This window comes from Tenrec ecaudatus, chromosome 14, assembly GCF_050624435.1.
Source record: "Tenrec ecaudatus isolate mTenEca1 chromosome 14, mTenEca1.hap1, whole genome shotgun sequence".
NCBI lineage: Eukaryota > Metazoa > Chordata > Mammalia > Afrosoricida > Tenrecidae > Tenrec > Tenrec ecaudatus.
Window position 1 is genome coordinate 70665515 of NC_134543.1, and position 10334 is coordinate 70675848.

Sequence of the window (10334 nt, forward strand, 5' to 3'; positions counted from 1 at the left end):
AATTGGGAAGAGTACTGCTACATTACAGGGATTGCAATCAATTTCACAAAACAAAATGGGTATGGATTGTAAGTAGGAAAACCAATTTGCTCTGTGAACTCTCACCCAAATCACAGCTTTAAAAAAAAGAAAGTATGAAACCATTAGAGAGCGCAAATCACAGAAGGTCGGAGGCTAGCCAAAGCAAGTCATACTTGTCATTAAGTCAGTGGCAAAGGCATGCTATTGGAAGTTCTGCTGTGCTCACTCACAATTCCTATGCACAGTTTCTATCCTTACCTAGGATCACTATTCTTTATCAACAACAAACAAAAGTGACAGATACTTTTCAGCTTAATAATAAAATCCACTCACCAAATCCTTTTTCACATGATTGCCCTGGCTAGAAAATAACAATTTTTACATGATACATTATTGCCACCTACTGGCTATGTTTTCTAAGTACAATAAACAAATGTTTAAAAAACAAAACTCTGTGACCCTGTAAGATAAAAGCTGCCTCTTTGGGTTTCCTAGACTTTAAAGCTCCATCAGAATAGACAGTCTCATTTTTCTCCCAAGGAGCAGCTGGTGAGTTTGAACCAATGACCTTGTGGTTAGAAGCTCAGTGTGTAGCCCACTATACTTTCCAGACTCCCTAAGTTTAAAAAGGAAAAGCAAAAATGAATCTCATATGACTGAGGTTTTTCCAAAATGAAAATTTAAAACCTGCTAAAAAAAAATTAAAAACCCACCACCACTGAGCCCACCTCATGGCAATCCATGCGTTGCACAGAACTGTTCAACAGGGTGTCTCAGCTCCGATTTCAACTGAAATAGATGACCAGGCCATTTTCCCATGGGATCCATTGCGTGATTTTGAACTGCCAACCTTTAGGTTAGTAACTGAGTACAAACTGCTTGCACCAAAAATGCACCTGCTGCACATGACATAAATGAATGAATTTACACAGTGTGGTGTCTCCACACAACAGAATTCTACTTACCTTCTCAGAATAAAAATGAATCCACCTAATACATATAACATACATGGTTTAGAACTCAAAATAACTATACTGAGTATTAGAAGCCAGACTAAAAAAAGAATCTATATTGTATGGTTTCTAGTGGATGCCTAGGGATGGCAGGGCAGGCAGGGAGAAACAAAGGAGGCCACAAGGAAATTTCAAGGGGCGATGGATACTTTTACTATCTTATGGTGACAGTTTCACACTCATCAAATGGCACACTTTAACTATATGCACTCTATTGTGTGTCAAATACCTTAATAGAGCCGTCTTTTAAAATATCAGACTCTCTAGAGGTGGGGCTCAGGTATAGAGAATTTTAAACCACACCCCCCAAGGCAATACTAACCAGCAAGCAGGGTTGAAAGCCACTTCATTAGCGGGCATTGTCTCATTTAGTTTGTTCGGAACCAATGGACACCAAGTAAGGAAACACGGACGGCTGCAACAACGGAAGGAATGCTCTTTTTTGGGTGCCTGTGGACGTCAGCTGACTTCTTTCTTATCTTAAAAGTAGACAAACTCAACTTGGATTCAACTTGGTTTATATCTCACAATTCCAAATCGTAAGCAAGCTTTAGAAATCACACAATTTCAGCAATTTGTCAAGACTATTCATTATGCACCCAGTACAGCAAAATTTAAAAAGCTAAACACAATACAATTCTAATACATATTTATAAAGAATCGTACATCCCAAAACCACAAGAAGAAAGATCTTAGGGAAAGGTCATTCCTAAGCTGAACTTGTCCTTGGACCCATGACAATACTTGATGGTTCAATTCTAGATCTGGCCAGGGTCTGGGAGGCTCCCCCTCTGAAATTTTCACCTGAAATATCCCAACCACCTCTGTGACCCAGCCTCCCAGTGTGTTGAGCCATTTCCTCCCTGCTCTTCTCCGGAGCTCCTCAACTCCTCTCTCACTAGCAAAACCCTCTGTCATCTCAACCATCTGCATTTTCTCTTCCGACACCACAGTAGCCCCAACTACTGAAAATGGCTCACCAGAATAAATCAACTCCTGACAAAATCCTTCTGTCATTTTTTTTCTACCCTCAATTGGGGATTCAGCACCACTCTGCAAGACTTTCCCCAATCCTCTCACAAAAAGCTAGTTTCTAAAACAGTAATTCTCAACCTTCCTAATGCTGTGACCCTTTAATACAGTTCATGTTGTAGTGACCCCCAACCATAAAATTATTTTCGTTGCTACTTCTTAACTGTAATTTTGCTACTGTTAGGAATCGAAATGTAAATATCTGCTATGCAGGATGTGTTTTCATTGCTACAAATTGGATATAATCAAATATAATTAAAGCATAGTGATTAATCACAAAACAATATGTAATTACATATTGTGAAATATTTATGTGTTTTCCAATGGTCCTAAGTGCCCCCTGTGAAAGGGTAATTCGACCCCCAAGGGGTCACCACCACCCACAGGTTAGGAGCCGCTGCTCTAAACGTTTAGCATTCTCCCCCAGCTCCCTTGTTACCATGCCTCCTTTCCCTCTCCCTTACCAACTTGTGTTAAAGGACGGAACATATGCTACAAACTCTCCGCTCCCACTCCCTGTTCACCTAATAGTATCCACTGACCTAATTCCTGCCCTCTAATCTCAGAAGTGTGGTTGCCATGAATTGGGATCAACCCCACGACAACTGCTTTGATTTTGGTTTTAGTCTTAGAAAAATGACAACTGGTTCCACCTCCACCCACCAGAGATTGCATTTATCCATTCTGCCTTCCCTTACCTGCCAGGCAAAAACTATCCCCTGAATCTATCCAGTCACGCTCCTTCACTGCTCTCCAGCTATGGCCACTTCCCCATCTCCAATATGGGGAAACCCTAGAAAGATTGTTCTAACAGGCCTAGCAGAGCTCGTTCAAAATACAAATCTCAGGTCCTGCTTCAGATAACAACCAGAACCGGTATATATATATATATTTTTTAACCGTAAAGTATTTATTCACACTGTGTGAATCCTCCAGTCTCGAGCTTCCAGAATCTTCAACTTTCATCTGTTTTACAGTTAGTCTTGACGTCTCTCATGGAATTTAAAAAAAATCATTTTATTGGGGTTCATACAACTCTTATCACAATCCACACATACATCAATTGTGTAAAGCACCCTTACATATTCGTTGCCCTCATCATTCTCAAAATTCTCGATTTCTGCTTGGGCTCCTGGAATCAGCTCCTCATTTTTCTTCCCCCGCTCCCTCCCAGAATCTGTATTTTAACAAGACTTTCAGCAGATTTATAGGTACAAAGTGGGATAGGACAAGCCTTATATAAGACAGATGCTTCAGAAAAGTCAAAGTCATAAAAATGAAAAAAGACGGAAAGAGGAGATGTTCTAGACTGAGACATAATGATCAAAGGCAATGAATGCATCTGGATTGAATTGTGGATCTAGGGTAAAGTTATAAAATCTACTTTTGGCGGACAATTGGGAAATTTAAAATATGTACCTTTTATTCAATAGCACTGAATTAATGTTTTCTTAAATGTGATGACAGTATTTTGGTTACATAGAATTGTCTTTTTCTTAGGATAAATGTTGAAAGATCTAAGACACAGTATTACACGCCTGCAGTTTACTTTCAAATTGTTTACAGAAAGCCAGAGAGAGAAAGTAATAGAGAGAGAGAGAAAGCAAATGTGCTCTCTGGACATGAACTCGCGGATACTAGCTAACAGCACACGCCTCAGCAAAGAGAAGCAGTTCCAGCCACCACATGACAGTAAGGTGACCAGACGTCCCGCTTTTAGTGGGGCAGCCCCAACTTTGAACAATTTGTCCTGTAGCCGCGGCATTTTTAAAACGTCCCGATTTTTGGAAAGATTGCATGACAAGCTAGGGTACACCGTTTTCGGCTGCCATGTGGCTATTTCGCCAGGATATGAGTTTTATCGATGGTGTCCCGCTTTACCAAGGTTAAAATCTGGTCACCTTACATTATAGGTGATTTCATTAAATGTAAGATCAAATGTAGCAGACTAATTTTTAAGTTGATACAGTTAATATGACCCAGGAATGATGTCATAAACACCGAAATGGCCCATGGTAGAAAAAAAGGCTTTACACCCCTGCTCTAGGTGCAGGGTATACAGTTGACGACGGTACTATTTTACCCTTGTTTCTGTAAGGTTTTTTGTGCATCTGTTTGTTTGTTTCAAATAAACAGAAACAGAAAAACTATTCAGTGGCACCCAGCAGAAATGTCCAGTCTTCGGTAACAACATGATTCATCGAACCTTGTATCCATCTTAATACCTGAGTCAGAAGGTAGACATGAGTGCTCAATAGATCTATGATGAAATAACTGGGTATTTTGACTTTATTCTTTGAAGTTAAAGGAATAAACAAGTCCATGGGTACTTTCTGAAACTCTTACATGAAAGTGAGGCAGTAGAACACATTTCACATTCAGAAAGATGACTGGCAAGCCTATCCTAGAAGTGACCCACAAAAAAGCATTTTCCTTCAGTGGATCATAGCAAACCTGCATCAAGTATTAAAGATTAGCAAAACAAAGCTTCTATAAGTGCCTTCAGGCCTTCAAATTCAATACACAAACTTTTTTCCAAGTTATCCTAAGTTTCCTTGACTAGAAAGTTATGCGAAACCAGCACACGAACACCGTTTGCTGGGGGCACTATAAACATGGCTTTCTAGCGCATGTTTTATCATCTGTAAGAGGGCTGAGGCCAACAGACAGACAGCTCGATCCCAGGGCTACAACAGCCCAAAGCGAAGCTCTGTGGTCAAGGATGGCGGAGAATGGTCTGGCGAGTTGTTCTGATGAACAACGCTTAGCGGGACACAGCCTTGGCCGTTCGTTTATGCATACTGCTTAGGCTGTTCTTGCTACTGCAGAGGGTTTCAGTAGACACTACATGGTCCGCAGAGCCAAAGTCTTTACCATTTAGCTTTTACATGAAATGTTTACTGAAATGGGATTTTAGCCAGGTAGTTTGAGAAAGGAATTAAAATCTGTTCTGACTCACCTCCGGGGTCGTCTTTTTGTATTGATCACCTCCATCTATCACATTTCTCATGATATTTTCCTTGAGAAATTCATATTCTTCTGGAGTCAGGTAAATAGACTCTAACATTTTCCCACAGCCCAGACATTGACCACTGTAATTAGAATTGTTGGTATTAATGAGTGCCCTGGAAAAGAGCTGTTTCTTAAATAAATAACCCCACGACATAAGGAAATTGAAAAGTAATGAAAAAGAACATTAAAACTTGAGCGATCATCGAAACCCACTAGCGTATTACATCAATGGGCCAGAAAACCTAAGAGACCGCTGGCATTTAGGTGACATTTTTATTTTTAAAGTCAACCCTGAAACACACCCGGCTCCTGAATCCCCAGGAGAAACAGGTGCACCATACTTACAGGGGAAATGTTCTGTAAACTCTCTAATACTAACTATGTTTCTTTTCCTAAGGTCTCAAATGATTAACTCTCAACTATTCCATCGCTGCTATTGTTAGGGGTCAAGTTGACTTAAACTCATTAACAACTCATAAGAACTGCCTTAAAAGGATTTCTAAGCTGTCATCTTTACGGGATCAGATCACCAGGTGTTTCTCTCTAAGCAGCTGAGCACTTAACCATTGCACCAACACAACTCCATCCTATCCCTATACAAAATCCAAACTCACTGTCACCGAGTCAAAGCTGACTCATAGCCACTCTACACAACTGCCCCTATGAGTTTCTGAGACCGTTAAGTCTTTACAGGATTAGAACACTCCATGTTTCTCCCTTGGAGCTGGCTAGTGATTTCGAGCTGCTGACCTTGAAGTTAGTAGCCCAACATGTAATTACTACTCCACCTGGGTTCCTATTCCTAAAGTATTCTTAATTTCTCCTTTTCTTTTTTAAAAAGCCGAAAGCAACAAAACAGATTAAGCCCAAATTCAACAAGTTAAAAGCAAACTAAAATTGTACTTTACCTTTTCTGGATCGTAGTGAATTGTCCTTTCCATTGTTCTCCAGGAATGCTACAAAAAACAGCGTACAACCAAATCATCAAAAGATATTTAGTACGTTTAGAAACTCTGTAAGCAAGACCTCTGGAAAGCTAACGGCATTTCCTAAGTGGGTTCATTAGGAAAGTGGTTGTCACATTGTGATGGCCATAAGGAACTGATGGCACGCTCCTCTGAATCACCTTCTTCCCTTCAGTCCCCCTCCTGTAGTCCTATGCTCCCCTTCTTTGACTTCAAATGTGGTGCTGTATGGAAAGCAGCTGACCTTAGCAGTGTCCTCTGTGGAGCAAACACAACCCAAACCTCCAGAAAGCTGCCAGAGATCACTCCAGCTTAGAATAATTTATCTCCTTGTACGTTATTGCCTACTACAAGGGGACTTGGAAAACTTTGGGGGGGGGGAATTCTTTTAATTCTAATTTTCCATAAACTTTTTGAAGTTCCTCATACATCACTGTTACTTAACTGTCAAGTATTATTATTCCCAGTTAGGTTGTGTTGCCTTAACAAGAACTCAGAACCTCACTGCCATCAGGTCAAAGTCTATTCTTCACAGCAACATTGCAGGACAGGGTTTCCTAGCCTGTAACTCCTTATGGGAGTAGAAAGCCTCATTTTGCTTCCTCAGATCGCATGATAGTTTCAAACTGCTAACCTTGCAGTTGGCAATCAAACGTATAACAGATCTTTAAAAAATTCACCACTCAGCATTCAAAAACTACCTAAATCCAAAAAGTATTCCGACTAGGATTCCAGTTCATGTATGCATTGGTTTCCTGCAAATAAAACAAATTTAAATATATCTCTGTAATCAGTATATGGCTACAGACAAGCTCTCTCCATAATTAAAAAATCACTGTCATTGAGTCAATTGTGACTCATAGTGGCCCTAACAGGGCAGAGTAGAAATGCCCCTTTGGGTTTCTAAGCCTCATCCGTCTCCTACGGAGCAGTTGCTAGTTTTGAACTGCTGCTGTTCTGGAAAGCAGCTCAATGGGTAGCCCATACCACTAGGGCTCCTTTCTCTTAGGAATACACTTGTTAGGGTACCTTCAAAACAGAAGGGGGACAATCAAGACAGTGTCTTCTGAGGGGATCTGCTGGGCCAGTAAATGCAAGGCTGAGAGGTCAGCTCAGGGTATGGCAACTGTTTTCGGGGGGGCTCCAAAGGGTTACTCTTGATAGGACACAAGATAGTCATGAGGGCTTATTGTGAAGCTTTAAGATTCTTCTTTTTGTGGGGAACGTGGTGAGGTAAGAATAATAAGTACGAAAATGAAAAGGTTCCAAAATTGATTTTGGTAATTACACAACTCTTACATGTCTAAGCCACTGAAGTGTATGGTATAGGAATTACATGTCAAAATTTAAATTTTTAAAATGAAAATAAACATTTTTAAAAGATCCTTCTTTTTGTTCCTAAACTCAAAGAATATTTCAAAGGAAAACAATCTGAACCCTTAAGGATGCCAATTACTGCTATTTTGTTATGATGTAAATACAGCAAGATGGAGGCACCTTCAGAAGTGTACAGACCTAGACTGAGGTTACCGTATATACTCAAGTATAAGCCAACCAGAATATCAGCCGGGGCACTTAATTTTACCGCAAAAACTGCATTAAAAATGTGCTGAAAAACAAGGCTTATACACGAGTATATGTAGTGTGTTGAGAAACAATAACTTCATATTTAGATTTTTTAAATAAAGATTTCTATGATTTTGTCGCAATATTTTTTGTATGCATTTGCTCAAACAACTTATCCTTTACTCTCTCCTCTGATAAGTATTACCATCAAATCTTATTAGTTCTATTGTTTCCCCATGTACTTAATTCAGGACCTTGTCATCTCATCTCTCCCTGAAACCTACACAAGTAACCAACAGACTTTTCTACATTCCGTCTTAATCCCTTTCCTATCTAAACTTGGCAGCTATCCTTCACAAACACCCCTTCAAAATCAGCACGCTGGACTTTTTGGTATTCGAAGATTTTCACAATCTGGCTCTTCTTCCATTCATATTCAATACATTGTTAAATGACGGAATGAATACCTAGCCCAAAAGAAATGATGCCTTGTTTTTCCTCTACATGATGTGTAGTAGCAAAGCAAGAGAAAACACAGAAAGGGAAGAAGTATATTTTTGAAACAGACTCTAAAACAAATTAGTGGTGAAAAAATAAAAGACTAGATCAATAAGCAGGTATGAAGCCAATTAGCGAGAATAAAATGGGCAAGTAAAGGAGATAACCTTAGAGAGAACAGTCAAACAATAGTAATATTCAAAGGAACTGGATGTATAAAGGTTTTCCATTTTAGGACTTGCGTATCAGGTTTGATCAGGAACCTCTTGTCCAGTCTAACCATCTAAATTTATGAAGTACAGAGATTAAACAGAATAAATGTCAGCACATTATAGTCACTAGGTTTCATAGGAATTTCTGAATGAGCCACCAAGAGCTCTAACCAAATACCATTACTCTTTCTTCCTATGAACTCTGGCCTCAACTACTATCCAGTAAGTATCAATATCACACAAAAAACAAACGATCCTTCTAAAAGGAAAAAGTGTGTTAAAACTAGTAGTTTTTTCCTTGCTTAGGCTACTTTAAAAAAAGTTTTTCAAAAAAAATCTAAGAGATGGAATATAAACATAATCTGAATAGTAATAATTCTTAGTAATAACCAAAAAAGGGACAACTTTTAGGTATAGGCATTAAAAGTATATGAAGAAAACTCAGAATTACCTCTCAAACCATGTTTTTATACTATGCGCAAACGATTCCCCTGGGTAACGCTGATTATTTCGAAGATACAAAAGGATGTCTTGTAGTTTGTTTGCATACTGATCGTCCTTGATCTCTTTTCCAAAATCAAAGAAAGCTTTTAAGGTTTCCAACATAGGAATGAGATTATAACCTAGCAATTCCTGATACAGCTTCCAAGCTGTGTGTGCGTCTTGATGAAGGAAAGCTCCCCGGATACAGTCATCATAATTCTTTTTTGAAGGGACCATTACTTTTTTGATGTCTTCTAACAGCAGCAAGGTCTCTGGCCATCTGTCTGCAAGGATTAAACCCCGGATGAGGAGCGTGTAACCCCCTTGTTCTAAGATCTTGTATCTGGCTTTCATGATTTCATAGACGTCAATGATTTCTGACGTTTGCTCATGAAAGATACAGAGATATAAATATTTGACCAGTAAGTCATAGCTTACAATACCATTGTTTTTTGCAGCTGCCCAAGCCAGCAGAGATTTGGCCACATTTACAGAGCTACGCTGTTGAGTTAACTGTGCGCTGATCCAAGTCTCAAAATCGGCCCTTCCTTTGAAATCCTCCTTAAGTTTATCCCACTCTTCGGAATTCAACGGTTTTGTTGGGAGTTGAATAGAGTTCCTCTGAGATGGTGAGATAGGATCTTTATTCGAAGGATTCATCTGTGATCGCTTCTTAGCTGCTCCAGCTGCAAAAAGATGAGAATCAGAAGCTTGCTTCTTTCCTTCATCTTCCTTCCTGCCACACCTGGTCTTGGCAATCGGCAGATTGGTTGCTTTGGTACTTTGTGGAGACACCGTGGTAAGGCTTAACCACTTCTGTTGGCTCCTGAAGGCCCAATGGTCCACACAAAAGAGAGAGTGTGCTGGGCCTGACCCAAGGGACACGTTGTTCTTCCAAAGTTTAGGGAAGCTTCGAAACCAAGACAAGTAGAAAGCCATTTTGCAGTGGGATCAGCACCTGACAAGGAGATGTCCAAAAAGTCTCTGCTCCTAAAGCCAAATTATGTGCTTGGGAGTGGAGAGGAAGGAACTGGACGAGGGCTTTAAAAATAAATATTTTCAGTTTCTTCCAAGACACCTCGGGGCTCTTCGTCTGGGAATAGTGGACAGCGACAAGGCAGGTGAGCTATCTCCATTAAAAAGCGTTCAGGGGATGTCAGATCTCGGCGGCAGACCCCAGAACCGTGGGACAAGAACGGGAATCGCCGCTTTCCAAATGAGGATCCTCGGGGGGGCTCGTTGTATTGCAATCCTCTCACCTGAGGGAAAAGGGAAAGGAGGAACCCAGTTTGATTCACGTACATCACAATTGCCCTCAAAAGCGGCAGGATCCCAGGATATTGAAATAAGGGGGACAAGTAGAAAACAGCGACTTAACACCTAGGAAACCCAGACCCCCCCACCGGCAGCAAAACCGGTAGCGAAAAGTCACCATCTAGGGGCCCTCAACCTTCCCCGGCCGCCAGACGGGTCAGATGGGGCACGGGGGAGCGGGGTTAGCGGAGTCAGCTTCGCAAGTAGGCAAGGGAGGG

At 40.5% G+C, this 10334-nt stretch overlaps 1 protein-coding gene across 2 annotated transcripts in view; it reads right to left on the bottom strand.

Moving 5' to 3' along the window:
- Window positions 1-10334, bottom strand: part of PRORP (protein only RNase P catalytic subunit) — a 133059-nt gene that overhangs the window by 121952 nt on the left and 773 nt on the right. For both annotated transcript variants that reach the window (XM_075532395.1, XM_075532394.1), the window contains exons 2-4: window positions 8771-10061; window positions 5987-6034; window positions 5026-5158 (exon numbers count right to left, since the gene is read on the bottom strand). In XM_075532395.1, coding sequence (XP_075388510.1) covers window positions 5026-5158; window positions 5987-6034; window positions 8771-9741 — 1152 coding nt within the window. In that variant the 5' untranslated portion in view covers window positions 9742-10061. The remainder of the gene's footprint in view (window positions 1-5025; window positions 5159-5986; window positions 6035-8770; window positions 10062-10334) is intronic.